At 33.8% G+C, this 22661-nt stretch overlaps 1 protein-coding gene across 1 annotated transcript; it reads left to right on the forward strand.

Moving 5' to 3' along the window:
• Positions 1-144: 144 nt before the first annotated feature.
• Positions 145-21776, forward strand: LOC140755912 (uncharacterized). The gene is made up of 2 exons (XM_073091266.1): positions 145-578; positions 19764-21776. Exons 1-2 carry the CDS (start codon positions 418-420, stop codon positions 20083-20085), a joined length of 483 nt encoding a protein of 160 aa, XP_072947367.1. The 5' UTR covers positions 145-417; the 3' UTR covers positions 20086-21776.
• The last annotated feature ends 885 nt before the right edge of the window (positions 21777-22661 follow it).

The raw sequence follows: 22661 nt of genomic DNA on the forward strand, positions 1-22661 counted from the left end.
ATTAAGAATTTCGTCTTTGTTTATTGTTTTGACTTTTAATTGATGGATTGGGAGCTGAATGCCGCGCTAGCCGCGATATGAAACAAACATTCGATAGGTACTGAGACTACTGAGTCATCTGTCGTCATCAGTTGCCGCGGCTTGGTGGAATTCTCATGGCCGCCAGTTCGCGTGCACCGGTGATCGAGCGCGGTCAAACTCGTCGTTGGGTGCTTCGACTATCGCTATTTTCGTTCAAGGCACTCTAGTCAATTGATAAGCCGGCAAACTACCCTTGCACTGGCGGCACGTCGCACGTTTCTCGACACTCGGTTTCTCTACTCCGTCGCTGATAACTTTTGCCGTATTTAAATTCCGACGCGCATTTAAATAAACGTGGATATTTTCGAATTTCACTTGCTAATACACGAGTGACGGATGACTGAGGTTTCGTTTTTGAGGATTGTGTGCGACCGCGAGGGAGAAGGCGCGATGGATAGCTGCTACAAGCTATACACCTGGATTAACCACACGCTGCTGATGCTGCTCCTACAAATCTTCTGGAAAATGAGCCAGATATCGGACTACTTTAAGGGAAAGTGAGTAACGTTTTCTTATCGCTGGATAAGGTGACATTTTCAACTCGTTTATAAATGCAACTACCTACCAAGATAAATGTCAGCACGATTTTATGTTCCACTCCGCCTATTTGTCATCTTAACCTTCTGTTGGTACAATGATAGTAAGAGGGGAATTCCTTGATAAATTGGTAACTGTAATAAGAGTTCTATTATAAGTTAATTGAGTTATTTTTAGTGTTGACAGTTGTACCTAATAATTAAGTGCGTTGAAATAGAGAATGTTTGGAATACGTTCCTTCTGTCTAGAATAAAATGTGTCGGAATTAATTTCGTGGAAGTCATTCAATACTTATGTAAGTAAGTATTTCGCCACGATCTCTCAATACTGCCCATTTTGTACCAAGTACGTTTATGTCGCTTTTACGTAATTTCGTATCTTCGATAAAATATCGATTGACATTTAGTGATAGATAATAAGCACGATAACAAAGATAAATAATAATATTGTTTTGTTGTTCTTTCCCAATATCTCAATATGTCTATTTCGTAAACTATATCTATTCTTTCAACAGTACATGCTAATCCTATATGTATTCTAAGTTGTTATATTATACTAATTTAAATATATTTTTTAATATAACTTTCAAATAGGTTTACCACCTAGCTACAATACAAAGGCTTCTCATCATCCATCCATCTATCTATCCATCCATCACCCTTTTAAGGTTCACTGTTGGACATAGGCCTCCCCTAATTAGCACCACTCCAGCCAGTCCCGTGCCCTTGGAATCCCGCGGTTTCCTGCCGTTCTTCAGGTCGTCGGTACACCTGGTCGGGGGGCGACGTAAGCTCCTTTTGCCTACACGTGGTTGTCAGTCGATGACCTTTCCTCCTTATTGGTTATCATCATCATCAACTCTTAACTACCTTACTACTTGGTACAGGTCTTATCTCAAACCAAATAGAGTTTTAAAAGAATTTAAAATATCTCAGTAGTTCTCTAAAGGATCAGAAATATAGAATGTTAAACAAATTCATCTTTTATCTTAGTTTCAGGGTTTCCACTGTTATCAATTGGTTGTTAGTCAGTTTGTTGACCCCGTAAAGGTTATTCCGACTGAATGACAACTCGTTCAAGACAAAATTAGGCTGCCTGTGTCGCGACATAAATTTGATGCTTTAAGTACCTATAATCTTTATTTACGTGTCTGGTATATTCTTAGACGAAAGTAATATTTCACTACACATTTTCTTCACAACAAATATATACTAGCTTCATTACATATAATACTACTGAATTAAGTTAGTTCAACACCTAGAATATAATCTATAACAACTCTAACGACATAATGTCGTGTTGTAGTACAAGTCAAAGATATGTGAGTATACGAATTTGTACTAAAACATAACATTAAGAATTTGAATTTACATTCATAAATTGCTTTTTAATGACTGATATCGATTTTAACATGCAGATCATTTGGTTTATAAAGAAGTGTGAGTAAAAATGAGTACCATTTCATTAAACATTCAGAAATCTAATAATCGAATAGTAGTCGAAATCTGGAAGTACTCAAAATTGTTGAATTTTTGACATATGTATCGAATAGTATCATTCCCCTCTTCCCGTGAATATCGTAGGAGGAAACTAAGGAATGAAATCCTGAAGAGGAACTATCGTATTTTTTCTGTGAAGATATACTTTACTTCTATCTCTAACACGTACTACTAATCTCGGTGATTCTACCAAAACACACTATTATTATATGCTCTATCTATATCGGACCTGCATCCTATGCACATCAACAGTAAATTCTACGAGCTGATGAAAGGAAGGATTAGTTAAACAAACTATGTCATAATACTTGCTCCAAAGAGGTAGTCCAATAACATGGGATTAGTATTGACTCCCCATGACGATGGTAAGAAGTTACTTCAAATGTCTCTAGGCATTTTTTCTTGGAGATCTTGACTGCTTATTGAACTATTAGAGGTTCTGATGATGGACTATAGTAGGAAGAAATTTAATGCATGTTTAAAAGTTCGCTATGAGTCCTTAAATGAGTAACATACTCGTTCTTACACGTAATCGTAATTTTCTTAATATTAGTTCACTTTTGTAACACAAAACGGCACTTATTGAGCATCACAATGTTTATAGGAGGTTAATATAAAATTAATAAAAAAAGGGTAGAAGATTTTTTTCTTTTTTTCTCCCGTTTACAACACTTGGCACGATGTATACTGCACAGCCTTCCGAGCAACGTTCGCATACGGTCCGGGCTGAAAATCAGTTGCCGAGATCCAATCTCGGTTTTTTTCTGAGCTCCGGAACCTTTTTCACAGACTTTAGCTGCAACACTCGATTATGTATTTTGTTTGTTTTTATTTTTTAATTTACTTTATTATTTTCAGTTTTTTTTTATATATTTTGTGTAATTTTATTTCTTAAGAAAATTTAGTCAATAAGTTTGTGTTTCCATATGTGTATTTTTGGATTTCATTGTTTATTGTGTGTTATAATTTGTTGTTGTTGCTTAAGTTCTTGAAATAAAAATCTATCTATCTATCTATCTATCTAAAGTTCTATCATTCTGCGTACGGATATTGATTTATGGGTGAAGGTCTTGGGATATTATGACCATAAACTTTTCCATTCTGGGAGGGAATTCAGATCCAGTAGTGGGAAAGTATGTACTGATGATACTACCCTGAATGGTAATTTTCTAATATTGTCAAGTAAAGAGCTTCTTAGATCTTTGGAAGATGAGATCATCACACGTATCTTCGTGAGATCACCCTTATTAATAAATAATAACATTTATTACAAACAATTACAAAACACTGATAACATGTTTTGATATATGTTATTTCTAAGAATGATGGCTATTTCATTTGAAGTTTCACTGGATCGATAAACTTTGTGTTGTTGTAATCGGAATTTCTGTACAAAGGTTTTCCCCGATTGGAGGGTAGGTAAAGTTCTTCTAGCGTATGTATAGCACGGGTCAACATGAAATTTGACTTTGATTGCAAAGCATTAAATTTCGGTAGTTAAGGTCGTAATAAGACGGAAAAAAAATATATGGCATGAAAAACTTTGCTTTTGTGCTTAGAAGACTGATTGAACGAAATTTTAAAAAATCTCGGATTTTAATTTTTGATTGAAAATAAAACTATTGAAATAAAAATGTTTATTATTTTTATTAAGTTTTACTATCAAATTAGCTTACAGAAAAGTGGAAAATACTTTTTCTTTTATGTTCATAGCTACTTTCTCTCAATAAACCCCAAATATAGTCGCCGATCATGTTTTCATTGTATTGGCCTTGATAGCGTTGTTCAAAATTCATGATGTCACAAAAGCAAACTTTATACCGAAAAAAGGTATTTTCTTTTCGTTTTTGTGCATAACTAACTGGAAAATAATAGTATTAACTTTAGGACAAAGAACGAAATTTTTTTTGTAGAGTCGTGTAGTGTACGTCTCATTCTTTGGTACGCCCTGGATTCCAAACTGATTGACGAATTTCAATATATTAGGTGCCTAAGTCTATAAGGTCGGAAGTGGCATCAGACAAATTGCATGGCTGTTTGCTGCTTCTGTAATAAAAAATACTAGAGCAACCATCGGGTTTTTTAACGTCATGTGGATTAGTGCACTATAGTACCGAAAAAAGATAAGGCTATTGCATCAAAAATCCTATGTAAATGTGATCTTGCATTTCCCGGGACATATAAGAGCAAACGTAAAATTCTATTTTTCTGCGCAATCCACACGTGATGCCTGTGTATCTCACTGGGATAACGATCATCAGTAATCATATTTGTCTGTGCAAATAGTTATTAAATGAAAACAGTGCCCTTGTCCCTTCGCTGTCTTCATCGCTAACTATAAACGAGGGTTAATACTCTGAAGGACTGCGATTTAGTATGCAATACGCAACGCGTGCGGATTCTCTACTACCTCATACGTCGGCTATTGCCTCATTATTGTTACTTAAGTCCGGAATACACGAGGTTAATGCGTTAGGATAGTTAGATTTATATAAGGATTATAATACGTGCTGTTTTAGAAGCTAGTTGGAAGCAAGGTTGAAAGATTACTGCTAGCGAGGTAGAAAAAGAAAGGACGAAAAGAAACAACTTATAGGATTTTGGGACGAAGTTCCTTTATTGGCTTGAGGTAGGAGTAGAGTTGTTAAAAATAGTAACATAAGGAATAAGTGTTATCATCTCACCATGTAATTTTCTCTCTTTCTCTCTCTGTGTCATTGCATTGTATAAACGAGTGTGTGTGCTTGATTGGAGTAGGTGAGCATCGTGCGCGGCCGTTTGTATGGCCTCAATATTATACCTTAGATAATTTTGTTAAGACGTCTTTATTACGTTTTAAACCATTATATTATTGCTTGAATTAAATCATTATTGCTGTTTAAGTTTGAAATACACGTCTAGATAGTTAGACATATAAGGACAGGTATAAAAGTACGTGCTTATTGTTTTAAACGTGGCTGGTTAGGAACGAGGTTGAATGATTGCGGTTAATTAAACAAACGATTACTTTTTAATTATTTTGACGTCTGACGACTGACGTCATATTATTGCTTTTACCTGATCACACGTGAATTGAGGAAGGTTGCTTAAAGTAATAACTTGTAGCTTGTTGTTTTTTTTTTATAATATGGAATGGCAGACGAGCATGCAGTCTACCTGATGGTAAGTGGCCACTGCCGCCCATGGACATCTGCAATCAACCCCAGGATTAGATATTCCTACCTGAGGTCGGCCACAGATGCGCCGCTACCCCTGAGGACTAAGCTGGAACGCCTAGGAAAAATATGTCTCCCTTACCACACCCTTCACAACGGAACACAGCAGAGGCTAACACTGCTGTTATTAGACAGAAATAGGTTTGGCGGTGATGTCGCTGAGTCGAACCACAAAGGTTCGACCACCTTCAAGAGTTGTTGTAAAGTAATCGCTTGTACTTGGCACTCGCACACAGAGTGTTCCGTACCACCATTAGCAATGCAGCTAGAACAGATGATGCATTGTGAAAATGTAAACCTATTACGGTTCAATAGATAAATGAAAAAGCTCCACAAAATATTGCTGTCTGTACATAGATGCCCCTTTATTTTTAACTTTTTTTATTTATTATTAAAACACACTTCTGTAAAAAAATGTCAATCTATTACGGTTCAGAAACAGCCCTGTGGCAAATGTACAGACACCAGAGGCTTAGTAATAGAGTCCTGCTTGTTCCCTTTGAGTACAGAACCCTCATAATTTACCTAGAACCATCTTTGCGAGATTTATTAGTACTTATTTAACAATACGTCTCTATCTCTGTGCAATCAATCAAATTGCAATGAAATAACCTTTGCACCACATTACAAGTATTAAGAATAAAGTTTTTTCCTGCCTTGACTTTTGTTGTGAAAGTGATGGATGATACAGCATCTTACGTACATAGGTACATATTACGTTAATTATTATATAATAATTTAATTATTATATAATTAGGAAACCATATTGCAAAATGTCTAAATATGGCTTATCAAAAGTAACGCTCACCTGATTCATCATTATAAGGAAAATAACAAGTAAATTTTATATTATTACTAGTGGTGCCCGCGGCTTCGCCCGCATTTTAAACACATACATAAAACGGAAATTTTGTACCTGCATTGGAATGACAGTGGTGCCATCTGTCGAAAATTGGTCTTACCAACTCCCAAACCCTCGTGGGCTCTTGGACAACAACTTTGCTAAAGATCATCACTTGATCAAATGCATAGTTTCCGATTCTATAACTACTTACGAATTAAAAATTAATTAAAAAAACCTTTTCCCACGGACTAAATTGTGAATCTAAACCATTCTCAAGTCCCCTCAAGTGTGTTCACACACACAACAAATTTCATCAAAATCAATCCAGTCGTTTAGGAGGAGTTCAGTGACGTACACACGCACATAAGAAATATCTATATATAAAGATTAGGTACTAGCTTTTACTCGTCGCTTCGCTCGCGGTCAGAGGATTTGTGTTTTCGGGAGTTATATCCGGGATAAAAGATGTACTATGTCTTTGTGTACAAAATTTCATGACAATCGGTTATAAGTTTGAGGCGTGTCACTGTATTGAAAGAAACAAACAAACTCACATACACATTTATAGTATTAGTTAGGAAGTTAAATGTATTCAGTCGTTAATTATATTGTTTGGCAAATTTCGGTGTTTATCACCGTATTATTAAATAACGGGGAATATATTCGTGTAGCATTATGTTACAATAATTATTAAATTCCTTGTATAATATTAGGTCCATGGCTATGATATTTAATAATTCCATTTGCAATCATTATTATTCTTTAGTGCTTCAAAATGCAAATAGATTCCTAAGAATACTAAAAATAACTTAAAATGAATAACAAACTCGTAATAAAAACACGACTTATTTTTATGATTTGTGTAATGTTGTAACTTATAGATAGTCGTATGGTCGTAACTATTTTATATTTAGGACTATTAAATAAATCTACAACTTATGTAAGTGGGAAGGGCAATGTCTGTTGGTACTTATAAGAGAAACATAAACGTGGTGTTCTAATTTAAAATCTGGGGGGTTACTAACATCTCTTAAAACAATATTATTTTAATCATAAGTACATTGAAATTTCGTACCACGACCTCGTTAAAGTAAGATTGTTTTCATAACATTACAAAGTTTCCTGAACTATGGTGGTTTTAAAAAGATGGTGGTAGGCCCCCAGGGGGTAGCAACGCATCTATTAACTATGATCTAAGATAGCACTTCAATCCTATTGGGACAGATAACAGTAGACGCTTAGCATCAAGTGGATTGCAAGTTCTTTCCTTACAGCGAAACACCTTGCGAAGAGGTAGCTAGTGAATATTCTTATATGAAACCATTTTAAATTGAATTTGAATAAAATAGAACTCCTCATAAGTATTATTAACAACTCGAAATAAAGATTCTACAACCGTATTTATAAGCGTATAATTTGTGTATCGTGCACGAAAACGTGACGTCAATTTCTTTATGATTGTTGATAATTAGATTGATGTGTTTCAAATTAGTTTGTTCGGTCACCAGTGCCATAACCACGGCCACTTTGTGTTACACTAACACTACACACGTTTTGAGCCACGTGTGGACTATGGACACCTTTATATTTTCACGTACCCAAAATTTCTTTAACATAATAGTAATAAGCTTCGATCAAGTTTACTAATTATTGTTAGTATTATTTATCGAAAGTAAGTAATAAATGTATATATGCAAAGCTCTCCTTGCTAAAAGTCACATCCAAATCTGTTCAGTAATTTTTACTAATACTTTTTCATCGTTAACCTATTACTATCCCTTTGCTGGCATAGATAAGTAAAGATTACTCACTCCTAACAAGAAAATGTAACCAGTTTTGAGAATTGAAATAGTTGCGTAAAAAAGTTTTGCCACGTCTCCGTGCTAAAATGACCCTAAAATATTTGAAATGATTATTTATTTATTATGTAACGCAGTATTAGGTATTTATTCGTAAATTTTCTCTAAAAATGTTTTATTTGTCAAGAATTCAAAAAAATAACTTACTAATAACCCGTTTGTGGCTTCATTCAATTTTAAGGCGGCGAAGTATCTTTACTAATCTATGTTTGCTGGGCACAGGTCTCTAATAGACAGAAAGTTTGGGCTTTAGCCCTTCCCAGATGATTTCACACACTTTCGAAAACTCTAGTTAATAATCTCTGAGGCGTATTGGTTTTCTCACAATGTTTTCTTTCCATCTTAGGACAAAATAATACGTTATTCCGCAAGGCACATATTTAGGAATCATAGCAACAATTGCATTTGTATTTATTAGCAAAACAATGTGTTCTACACTGCCAAGTAATGCATCAGCTGGCGTGGTGCAAGTATCGAAGTCCATTATCACTTCGTTCGCGGTCGAACTCTCACGATATTTTTAGACTGTACGTAATAATTGATGACGTTGGCTGACGAACCGGTTGATATAACGAAACCTCTAATTATTAATTCAAATGTTTATGGCCATTTGGATCGATGTCGCTCTGGTTTAATGGTTACTGTAAAATTTATGTACGGCTATCGGATCGCCCTCAATTTTATATTCAACGAAATGAACAAACATCACGCTATCGTCGTAAATATTTTAATGTCTCTGCTGGACAACTCTTTTCTTCATGACGCTTAATGCGGGTTGCTTCTTCGTTCACCTTAGAACATTGTGAAGAACTCTCACATGTGTAACTTTCCTCAAAATATTTACTTTTATGTCTATCAATTCGTTAAATACTTTGTGCACTGCTGGATATGGATCTCCCCGGAAAAAAGTCAAGAACTTAGTGGGAAAACGATGCTGTTCATCATTTATATTGTTCATCTTATGAACTTTTTTACAGGATATACTAATTTGATATACTTTAAAATAGCATTAAAGTGCAAATTGTTCTAAACGACAAAATCATTAATTACAATTATCAAGTCCTTGATCCCCATTTATTGCAATTAAATAGCAACACCAAAACATTGGAAAATCTTTTCGCGCGCTTTGCGCCTTAAAAGGAGATTCTTACGCGCTGAAAGCAAATGACTTCAAATAAATAACTTACAGCATAATAACTTTATAATATATCGATAATGTTGTTACATTGACACTGATTGAAATGTTTGGATGACTCATTTTCCAAGTATTTCTCATTTGATAAGGGATTAAACAGAAACTTCGCGTTATCTGTTAAACTGAGGATATAAACAGGTTAATAAATAAAATTAAACTTATAGGACTTGTATAGATATAGGAGGATAAAACTGTCTTACAAACATTATAATCTTGAGTGTAGAGACGTTTTTCTACGCTATTTATTGTTAACCTTTTTGGAAAGCTTATAATATCGTAATGATTCTTATAGTCCGCGCCAAACTACTAGTCCGCTCTGAAGTTGTTGCGAGCAGGTGTAGTATTGTAATAAATTTGCTACGGCGACGTGATTCATTGAAATTTCAGAGCGGTTTTACGTGGACTACACTTCTATAAAACATACTTTAAAATCTACAACAATCACACTGATTAGTTAACTGTAGCAGTAAAGGTGAAATGAAAAGTTACTTATGAAACCATAATATAATATTTTCGTTTTTGTAACGCTCTTGACTCCTCAATACAATACAATAAATCAATACTGATTGCTGTGGCCTCTTTGGCGTGAATTGAGCCGCCTACTACCAAATAGCCGAGCAGGTTATGTAGATCTACAATGTTAAAAGTAAAACGAGGCTACAAATTCGAAAGAAGTCCACTAGTAACAAAATTTGATTGGCGCTCCCGTGCTTCGGAGCTTCAGAGGGCATTTATAGTCATCAGTTCCCGTTATTTGGGTAGCCTTCCCTAAGCCTTGTTGAAGGTCGCTACGGCTTGATAACGTCTGACAGGGGTCGGTCAATAATCCATACCTTCTTCCGAAAATACGCATTGGACCAGCGTGGTCAGCTCCATATTTGGGAAAGAAACCTGTGACTAAAAGTGAATCATTAAGAACCTCTCTTCTCTGGGAAGTCGGTTAAAAAGGCGCCCTGTTATAATTTAGTATTTAGAACTTACAAATATAATTTCACGTGTTTGTAGATACGAGTAGATAATTATCAACTCATTATTGGCCAACATCTGGGGACAGGTCTCCGTAAACAAATGAGTTTAGGTCATTAACGCGTTGGCACAGTGCAGATTGACACTAGCATAGACATCACACGCCTTTTTTTCAAAGTCTCGCGTATATATGTATCATGATGTTTTTCTCATCATTAAAACAAGTGATAAACAATTTTAATACGCGCATCCCTTCGAAAATCAAAATAATTTCCTTGGGATTCGAATCTTAGACCCCAGGAGTGTGAAGCGATATTCCCAACCACTAAGCTACCACTATAAATTACGAATCAACACCGTTACTTGGATACAATTAGTCTTTATACGTGTGAATGATTCAGAGCAGCGCTCGGCAGCGCAGATAAACCATTTAAACCAGTCGTGGGTTGACTCAGTCCATGTGTAACAAGTCGAAGGTCTCTTTCACGTGTTAAACAACTTCCGAGTTCTTGAACATTGAATAAATGTAATCGAACTTACATTAAAATATAAAGTCGGTTAAAAATGTACTCTAAAGTTGGTATCTACTTGTACCTGTGTCTCAGACTTTAGTATATGAGTTACTTGGTCATTTTACTCGATGTTATAGATACAAAAAGCGAGTAAAACTAAAAGAAGTCCTTTGTAGTTATTAATGTAACTAACGGTATAATTAAGTGTCTATCTAGGAAGGGAGAAATTGAACTTTAATTAATAAAAGTATCGATTTTCCACACACTACAAAATGAGCTACAGCAGCGCGTATACTGGGTAACAAATCAGAAATAAGAAATAAATGTGATGATGGTGCCGCCACGTATGAATCACGGAGTTGTGTCACCTTTAAAGTCGACCCCATATTTTTAACCACTAAAAAGCTTACACAGTTTTATGACTGTTACTTAACGATAACAATCCGATCAGAGACAGATTCAGTAAATGTTGACAGGACATATTAACTACTCCTGAAACCCAAAAAGTCTTGTACGAACATCGATCACTCAACCAACGATTGCTTAACCTTAGCTTAACATTTTTAATTATTTAACGATGTGATTTAACTTATGGTGCTAAGAAACTTAAGGAAGTTGACAGCAGTAAGGTAGTGTGTTGCGATGCGTATCCGATTAGAAAGTCTAGCTTCCGCTCTAAATTAACTCACTGACACTAATTACATTATGTATTACATAGAGCGTTTCAATTGTTGCATTTGAGATATTTTATCGTATTAGTAGATACTAATATGCTCATGTGCTTTTAGTTTAAAATTTATTTGTATCAAGAAATATATACTGCGAAGTATAGCTTTCAATCTAAGTTTATAATCAAAGCAATCGTTTGTACCACAAAATATATGTAGAGTTTTAGCATATAAATTTGGTAATTTGGTATATAAAAGCTTGTCCGAGAACATTATCTAAATTCCTCATCGATCTCTTAATCACCTGTTGTTACTATTTGTGTGTATTTATTTAATAATATATATAATAAATTTTATGTATGACTTTATTTATATGTATTTATATATAGGTATATATCCATATATATTTTATAATATATATTTATTAAATCATTTTAATATGTATTTTTTTACTCCTAATACATATTTATAATATCCGCTGTTTTCATTATTGTTTGTCGTTTTTTGTTGCTTTGTAACACCTGCTGCAAATTCTCTACATCTACCCAGGGTTGACTGGTAGAGAATGCCATCAGGCATTATGTTTGCCCTTTTGTACATTTATTTTTAGAGGTGACGCAATAATAAATATACAATAAATAAATATAAGACTCAATTAAGGGTCTACTTTACTTAACCTTCGCTTTCAAGAGAGATCTCTACTTTCCCTAAAAATCACTTAACGCCTGTAAGGAATACCCATAATTTCGAACATAGTAAGCAATAGAATGGAATCATAACACTAAATGTATTTACAGCTACAGTTAAATGTAAACATATAAATGTAGATGCTCCAAATACTTAAAAAGCTTCATAATAAGCTTCGGTTATTTGGACTGCATCCAATTGCATTTTGGTTTGGATTATGTTCGGGTTTATTCCGTGATTTGGACTGCTGTAGAAAATTTATTTTACTTTTCCATCATCAGCATTCTATTACTGTTCTAGTGGGCGGGTCTCCTTTTAGAATGTAGATTAGGGCCTTACCTTTAACTAGATTGTCTAAGAGTGAATTGGTAGATCTCACAAACCTATACGCCGTTATTAATAATCGATCTATCAATGAATAAATGACAAATGACGAGTTTTGGTAGACAAAATATTGTTGACTATTACGGAAAATGGGTATCATTATAGTTGTAACGGAGACACTATACCATTCATTATTGTATTTCATTTTATCGGATCAAAACTACATATTATAAATAATTGAATAGGCGTAGTGCAAGTTCTAGTTGAACTTTTTTGTTAATAAATGGGAAACCTTTAAAAGGTACCGTGGAAAGCGACACAGAGTTATGTGGGATTCTTAGCCGGTGACCATCCTCGGTACTGCGTAAAGGACTCCGGGATCTCCAAAGGCAGGCATGGGATACCGTAGCCCTGTTCTGGTCCCGGAACTTCAATGACAGATCAAACTTTACTGCAATTTTAAAACACACTTGTACGTATTACTTACGTCACGGATATTGAGTCTTACAATTATAGGTAATTGTGTAATTATTTACAGTAACGCATTGAATCATATTTGGCTGACGATAAAGGCAGTTACAGTGAGTAGGTACCTACCTTCCTATACGTATAGGTACTGTGTATTTGTCACGCACGCCCAATGGTCTGAAGTCGATCATATTCGTAATAAATGTTTCATTAATGACAACATTAAGTAAAGTATTTTATTGATATGAACTTATTAAAATGTAATAATAATGTATTTTCCATTTTATGTAAACAATGACGATTCTAAGTTAAGATAAATATGAGCTAATGTGAATGTATTTCATTGCAATGCCCTAGCAGGGTACATGCATGTTCGAATACCCTACTTGTGACACCATAATTATGTACTGTATGCATGAGCAATAAAAAATTGAATTTGAATTTGAATATGAAGTTCTTAGACAGCTACCAAACAAAAAATCAAGGGGTTGCACACCGGGTATGCCAGCAAGTGAAAACTTTCTAAACCTAACCTAAATAAAATATAATAAATAAAAAATGAAACTGACACCCATTGACATATTTTTTCTTTGCTGATACCGGATCTGGACTTTTGCAGTTTGCTTTGCCGTCTTACGAATTTTCGATCAGGACACGTGGTCTTGACGCGAATTTAATGTTAAATTGCTTTGCCGTCTTACGAATTTCCGATCAGGACACATGGTCTTGACGCGAATTAATCTTAAATTCGCGTCAAGACCTTTTAGTCATCATAAAAAGTGCAGAACGCCGCTAAAGAAGATTTAACTTAAAAAATCGGTTACACATGCTTTAAAAGGTCACGTTATTTATTTAATGAATATTGAAAGCATACATTTACAAATTAAACTTAGTGAACGGTACTTTTATGTATAAAAGTTTTATTAATTAAATTGAAGTTAGTAGGCGAGCACACATAAAGTATAGTCCCCTGTGGAAAGTAGTACAGGGCTCGCCACGACCGTAATTTACTAGTTGAATGACCGTTTCACCATACTCTACCCGATAGCGATCAATTGGACGCTAATGTGGCTCTATGGACTCTACATAAAAGCAACCAGCAATTTGAAAAGAATATACGGGACATTATTAACCATTAGGATAAATTGATATAATCTATCGATGAAAATTAGGCTTATTAAGCTGAATAGATAGAAATGGGTCTATAGCATAGAATAAAGGCTTAAGTAATATATGACTTTTAAAGTGATAGAAAGACCGCCGCACCTGTTTCTATCGTGACGTAGTTCTTGTATTTTTGGAAGCGTGTGTATACTGCCGTCTGCCCCATTTACATAATATAATATTGTGACTATCTTAGTTCTCATAATTGTCAACGTGTCTGTGATTGGCTTCAGGTAGAACCTCTGTCTATATGGAGCTAGTTACATGGTTGGTGGACTGCTTATTCGTTTACGACTTCAATTTTACTAAAAAAATCCAAATAAATAAATTTCTCAGATCGCTTTGTTTGCCTTATCTTTGATACTGATTTCTACGGCGATTTCGGAGTACAAAAAGAAACATTACTGGATGCTATGTATGAATATTTTTATTTCAATGTATAAGGTTCCTCTTCCTATGTAAAAATGCGGAACACTTGTGAAAAGTTTCCAACAAAAAATAATTTTTAATATACTTAGGTGACTTGGACGAAATCAACATTTAAAAAATAATGCACGAGTGCAAAATGAAATAAAGCAAAAAAACAGAATGCTATGTTAATTTCCGTGATTGTCTCACTAAACCAGGAATTGCTGGCTGCTCTGCTCTGGGCTAATAATAAATAGCTTCAATTCGACAGATCGTCTGCATTATTCATCATTTATCATCATTCACTTGATGTAGCACAACCTTCTTATTTTATTTTATTGCTCGATTGAAATACTAGACGAATTTTACCATATTATACTAGTGTTCACCCAGTTATCGGCAATCCATCAAAATATTTGAAAATTTGAGAAAAAGCATAATTACATAATTTAATTTAATTTATATCACGGCGTGCGTAAATTGACGTTTTACGCACGCTTCGCGTGCGCAAAACCCCCATTTCCGACCCCGTAATATAAAATTTTATACAACACGCGGACGAAAAATGTTTTTCTGACTCGTGTGATTGCAGTCCTCGCCTGCGGCTCGGCCTGCAAACTCACACTTGTCAGAAAAAAATTTTTCGTCCTCGTATTGTAATGTACTATTATTTTATAGCACTCTGTGACCTAAACCCGCATTTTAGCCACGCATTTCTGTGTCCAAAGTAGCCGATTTTTACACCGTACGAATATTAATACACTACCCTCACAGTTGTAAAAAATAAACATAGCTATGAACGTTTCATACTTTTAAATGCCATTTAAAAATTAAAAGTGAGTAATGAGTATTTTGTTTAAAGCTATAATTATTTTAATATTTTATTTTGGACGTATTTATAAATGTTTTTGCCATTGTGTACATACTAAGCAATAGCATCACTAATAAGACTAACTATTGGGCTTTATCGAATTTTATTGTTTGTTTTGACTGTGTATTTTCGCTACACACCATAGTAGGAGATATTTAAATTAGGAATCATTATCAAAATTAGCCATAATACTACTCCAGTAGAATCTCGACTAAGCGACCTATTTGTTGTCGTATTTGTGGCATTCGGATTATCGAATATTTGGATAATTGAGTTTATGAAGAAAAGCTATTTAAACCGATTTAGGAAGGTTATGTTTTTCGACTATATGTTTGTTACGTATGTATTTTTCATTCTTTGGCAAACTCAAGCGACTTCATTAATTTTGATACATGATGTGTCGTTGGATTCGTCTAAATTGTGGCGATAACATAGGTTATATTTTTAGCAATCGGGTTTTTGTTTTTTATAGTAACTATTTTGTTGCGATTTGGCGACTTTCCGGAATTTAAATGCACATGTCACACAAAATGTGGCTGATCTGTAAGGGTTATTACAAAGTTACTTGTTCACGTTTCACAATCCAAACAATCGCGAATATTTATAACTGAGGTCCGGATAATCGATTTTCTACTGTATCACTAGTATTAGTTATGTATTAGTACATTATGTGATTGCTTATCATATGTTTCTTTAATACGCCTGTATGTAGCCTAAATGGCTTGACAGATTTCGACGCATACGTCGAATGTATGGTGTAAGATTTGTCTTTATCACAAGAGCAGACTAATTACTAAATTTTCTAAATTTCAATGGTTTTGATTGTGTCACATTTTTATTGCTTTTTTAGTTCATAATTTTTAGTTTCAATCATTTATAAGTTTCAAAATAATTATCATATTTTTTCATATTTCTTCACAAGTATAAGCGGGTTTATGTCACACGAGCTATAAAATAGTATACGATACTTGTGACAAAAGTAGCCTATTATCTGCACGGCGTTTAGCACCCTCGCTGCGCTCGGGCGCTAACTTCACGCCGTGCAAAAATAGGCTACTTTGGCCACGCGTATCGTAATGTACTATTTTAATATTAGTTAATTTTTAATTTAATTAGTATCATATTTTTATTATTATTATATACATTATTCAGTATAATAAAACAGTCACATTAAATTTAAAAAATAAATAAATGACAAACTAAAGGAAAAGGGTCATAATTACATGTATTACCTATATCATTTTTTTTTTCAAATACAAAACAAGATAAATGAATGAAATGTTTTGTCTTTGTCCATTTATATATAGGTAGCTCTATTTACATGTTGTCATCAAAATTAGGCATATTTATAAACAGAAACAACTCATATTTGTAACCGAAGAGTAATTTCCAAGTACTTGATTACTGTACACTTGGTATATGTTGACTGAAATGAGACACTTACTAATTCACAGAAATGTTTATGAAAATATTCAATTAAATTCTGACAGTCAGTTTAATAATTTTGACAGTCAGTTTAATATAAATTATTATTTTATTTTTGTTATAGAATTATTTTTTCTGCTGATAAAAAAATAATAAACCTTAAAGATGAGATAAAATGGTTGCAGAATTGTGCATGACTTTTCGTGAGGGTGGATTTTTTATTACTAATACTCCCCTCTCGAGATGTAACCCGCCTAATAATGATTAAAAATACTACATAACATACACAAAAGAACAAACACATGTATAAAAACAACAAAAACATGTGTAAAATGGAATAAAAATAATCATACATCCTATTTTATTTTCTTATTAGGGTTCGATTCCCGGCCAGACAGATATCTAAATGATGAATTTAGATTTCTGTTTCTGGGTCTGGGTGTTTGTGTATTTGTCTATGTGTGTGTCCATGGCACCCACGACACAGGGAATCCTAGTGTGGGGCTGTGAGTGTAGAAAGCGTTATTTTAAACTGTGTTAAAAACAAAGTATGTATAATGTTTATACATAAATGCATTTCGTAAAAATAAATTAAATCTAAGTAAATAGGTAGCTTCATCATAGTCGTCAGCCTATTATTGTCCCATCGCTGGGTATGAGTGATAGGAGTTCAGGCCATAATCCACTACGCTGGCTAAGTGCAAATTGGTATACACATTACCGATATGATAAAGTGAGTACCAAGATATTATACATCAGCCTGAGTAGTAAAGATTTTAAAACCTGTTAAGAATGCGTAGTGTAACATAAAACAGATATCCGGAGCGGAACTCGGCAACGTTAATGGCCGCACCTTTATAAAAACGCATCCAAGTGCCCACTCAAGTAAATATCTTTAACTATCTATATAAATAAAATGACGTGTCTGTTATGAGATCATTTGCAACGTACCAAAACATGTAAACACGTTGTTGCTCTTTTGCCTGTTTGTCTATATGATTAATCGTGGGAAACGATGGGCACTTTTTAAATTTTGCCGCACCTAACTAACCTCTATAATTCTACATCCCTATTCAGGGCTGTCCAGACACACATCCACATGAGATCACAGGTCAATATAAATCACTATTTGTTGCCGCCCCTTATAATTAGCTCAATACCATTCAAGATAATCTTGCCGCCCTTAAAATCTATGTATTCGTACACTCCAGCCGAACACAGTTACTAAACTATTAGTAAATCCGCCACTGCGGTTATGGCAGTCCAGAAATTAGGATAAATCCACTTACCTCATACTTCAAAAATACGTCAATTTGGTTACACAAAATCACCCAAAATTCACATTTTTTCAAACCATACATAACCTCAATACATTAGGTACCTTCTTCCTATGACAGATGGGTAAATAAAATTGGACCAAAAGTAGCGACTTTATACTTTTTGCGCTTAAGAATTTGCTATAAAGTAACTTCCTCTTCCTTAGTTAAAGTAGACGGTGGAGTTGTTTTGGCAACATTAGTCGGATATGTATTTTGAAGGACAATTCGATACAAAATACCAAAGTTCATGCGATTGCTATACTGTTTTAGCGATAAGAATAATTTATCGTTCTTTACATGTATATTGTTTATAAGTAATGATTGTGAAATGTTATGTAAAATTCCCAAACCCATTTGATTCCCCGCAGTCAGGATTTAATAATATAATTAGTTATCTATTTCTTTATCTTTGTATGTAATATCGTTTATATATGTGTTTATGACCATGCTACTCTTAGCACAGAGGTTTTTAAAGTGGTAGAACCCTTTGTGGTTCGACTCCGGCGGAACCACCGCCACATCTATTTCTCCCTAATAACAGCAGTGTTAGGCGCTGCTGTGTTCCGGTTTGAAGGGTGTGGTAAGGGAGACAGACTTTTCCGAGGCGTTCCAGCTTAGTCCTCAGGGGTAGCGGCGCATCTGTGGCCGACCTCAGGTAGGAATATCTAATCCTATCTGGGGTTGATTACAGATGTCCATGGGCGGCAGTAGCCACTTACAATCAGGTGGACTGCATGCTCGTCTGCTACTCCTATATTATAAAAAAAAGTAACATTTACCTAAATACTAGTTTTAGAACCCAAGAAGTGCCTAGAAGATAAAAGAAGTCTAGATCTATTTATACAAACGATAAATATTCTAGTACGCGTTCTTGCGTGAATTAATTGCTAAGATGACCGTCATCTTCAATCTAATCGCAGTAACGTTTAATTTATTGCACTTCTTGTTTTAAACGTGTTACTTATTGTAACACCTGTTCCTTTAATGTTAATTGTGTACAGCAATAAATTATTCTTCTTGTCTTCCGTAGATATTGACTTCCTTTTATGATTGTAAATTATTTTCAATTTTGTTCTACTCGCAGTGCCGGATATTGTCCTGTTAAGTTCTTCACCTTTTATAAAAGAACCTTAGGTGTGAATGCGAAGTAAAAGTTAAATTATAGTATACAAAAAAACCGTTTTGTTAAGTACCTATAAGCTCATCGTCAAAATAAGTCCAGACACAGAGAAAAAGATAAAAAACCTGATTTTATCAGAACAGAACCAGATTTCACGTTTGTTATTGAAAATAAGACAGTTATCTAAGTCAGCTAAAAATACCAATTAGGTATCTAGATATAGATCATAATAAAAACTAACTATTCTACTTTCAAAATATCTGCATAAAAGTTATATAATTCAATTACAAATTCGTGAATTAATTAGCGAAATGATGGAATATTCCATATTAGGTACATTGTTCAATACTTAGCGGGTGTGGTAATTAATCTTGCCGGCGCCTTGTAATTGCGTGATTATTTACGTATCTCATATCAGATAAAAGATATAGAAGAGACGTTACCATAATGTCTATATTTGACTACCTATTTATACTTCTGATAACTAAATTGTCATATTTAAATTTTGTCTCAAGGGACATATTTCAATCTGTCTATAATACAGTCGCAGAATTGATTTTTTATGAGCGAAACTAATTTGTGTTGTTATTTCTAATTCCAGGTCTGTAGAAGATAAGGGACGTAACATACAAGGAGCGTTGCTGTTCGCACCTCTCACAAAGGAGTCCAAGATGAGAAGGCACATCAGATCCATGTCCGACGTGCAAAGCAGTACGCCCTACCGCGTCCCCTTTAGATCAAGAAAAGGAAGCAACTTCATGCTCACTTACGATTCTGACACCAGGACAAGACGGATAATGTCTTACAGCAGAAATAGACTCGCCGACTCTTCGGATTCAAGCGATTTCTTCGAAGCGCCGCGGAAACTAAGAAGTATAGAGTGCAACATCATCAAACACTCGGATTCAATGAGGATACTATAATTGTAATCATCTAAGTTATACCTACTTCAGGAGGCTGAACAATCTAGTTGTCTTTTAGACATATTTCGTGAATTACGAACGCGACAGGACGAGTTCTTGTCGGCGATGTGAAGCATAGATATTTGTATTACAAAAGTAGTGATACAATGTGGTCAGTGCGGACCACTAGTGATTTACCTTACGAGACTGTGATCGTGTTAGAATAATATTAATAAGTATGTATGTATTTTAATCTAAATGTAAGTTATTCTAACAGAAATAAAACAAACGTGATCTAGATTGTAAGTTCTGAAAATATTGAAAATATGAATTCTGATCAAGTGGCATATTTATAAGCTAGTCTGATTTTAGGTTGACTTGCGATTTTGTGACGTATGACGAAAACATTTGGATTAAATGTTGATAAACACTTCTTATTTATGGGGGATTTTGCTGATCTATGCTAGATTTTGCTGAATTTCAAGACTAATTTAACTTTTAGGATGTTACTAGCTAGCATTAGCATGGAAATATAACATTTTACTAAGACCAGATAATATTTACAAAGAAATTTTTGTTTTGTCTTGACTTTATACGTATGTAAGTTCTACTATTAATAGAATTTGACTCAGATTAGTAAAACAAAATCTTGAATCAATAAACAATAGCTACAGTTGCATATATTTCTTTGCAAAGGCACATTATAAAATTTGTGATAATATTAGGATAAAATTATTTTGTAACAATCCGTGAAGACTAGAGTGTGTTATGGAAATCTGGATGGATGTATAGAATACATATAATGTACCTATGTTGTAGGTATATCTTAAAAAATGTATCATTGCATCATGCAGAGTAGTAGCCATGCCGGTATACGAGAGAGCTAACAATCGTCCTTAAGAATTGAAAAATATATTTTGAACTCTTACCTTACTGTAATGTTTTACTTACTATAATGTCTATCGTAAGCGATGTTGAATCTTTTTCAAGCTTATTACTTCTGCATAAATCATTCACGCTAGTAAAGGATTACAAATCATTTTTATCCTATTTTATATCAACCCCAAAAACTGTTATTTGTCATCAGAGATCGTTATAACATTTTAAATTACTAAAATAGCAAACGTTTCCAAATATATATACGCATAAGTTGATCTGTATACGTTATTTATATGTTTATTATTACTCACCAATTACAATATAATCCTTTGTGAAACAAGAATCAATAATTAAACATAACAATTACAAAACGGAGATTAATTAATACAAATTTTGTGCGAAGATGTTCCTGTTTGTTTAATATAATTATATAATAATGTATTATTTATTTTAATAATACAATTCATATTTCGATAACTTATGTAAGATTACTAAACCCCAAACAGAATAGTGTTCAAAACGAAAAACGTTAATAAACATCTTAAATAAAAAAATATTTGTATTTTATCGGAAAAAAAAATCTTCCAACTTTGCATTTAAGAAACTGAAGTTCAAATTTATCAATTATGTATCTATATTTTGTATGTATCATATAGATATCGTATAAATAATATATCTAATTATATTTTATATGTAAAATGCAAACGAAGAGCCCAAATAATGTAAATGTTGAAACAAAAAATGTAATTACATTATACAATTATCATCCTTTATATAAATAATACAGCGTGTTAATGTTACCAACTGGCACAAATAAAAAATAAATTATTAATTCCATTCGTTTTACTTACTCTCTTGTGATTAGCCTTGACCTATTTAGGATAGAAGACTCGTACACAATGTTGACCTCCGTTAGGAGTATAGGTGTTCTGTGATGTTGACACGATCCAACAGCATCAACTTTCTTAATGTTGGATACTGTAGTGGTTTTGATTTAAATTCTATTTTAGTAGCAGTAGGTGCCAAACCTTTCGTAGCAACATAATTTCAGCAATATTAAAATGCTTTGCGGACTGTTTCAAAGTGATCTAACGTAATCCTTTGTGGGTTTAATATTAACGGAACATTTGCGGCCAACCTAATGCCTACCTACGTCTAGTCAACTAGTTAATCAATAGGTAGTATCTTTGGTTAATTCATGACTACGAATTCGTATTAAAATAAAGTAAATAAAGAAAAAAATGCGAATAATTACGGGATATTAAATTGGACGAACTTAACGTTGGTTTTAGCGACATCTACAAAATGATTTCAAAACTAACAACACATGTTCGCTTACCCAAAGACCATTTTGTGAAGCTTCTAGGAACTTCAAAACTGAAACCGATGAGGAATGGATGAGGATCTTAGATGTCGCTAAGTACGAATTATATTACAACTGTTATTACTGTGGTACAAATTTTAATAACGAAGGCGGTTCATTGTAACAAAAAAATACTAATGTGTCAAAAAATAAGTTAAATGTAATAGCGCATTGTAACTAAAGAACTAAAAATAAATGGTAAAATCTTCTTATTAAAAAGCAGCTACTGAATTGTCCATGTACAGGTAAGTCCACTTTTATTAGGATAAAAATGTATGAAAAAAGAATAATAGTCTGAAATCTTCTGAAATACAGAATCTTAGGCTGGAAGGTTGTTAAAAAACGGATTTTAAAC

The sequence above is a fragment of the Epargyreus clarus genome, unplaced genomic scaffold (genome assembly GCF_041222505.1).
Source record: "Epargyreus clarus isolate Ecla_fem2 unplaced genomic scaffold, WU_Ecla_fem_2.2 ptg000034l, whole genome shotgun sequence".
Classification (NCBI taxonomy): Eukaryota; Metazoa; Arthropoda; class Insecta; order Lepidoptera; family Hesperiidae; genus Epargyreus; species Epargyreus clarus.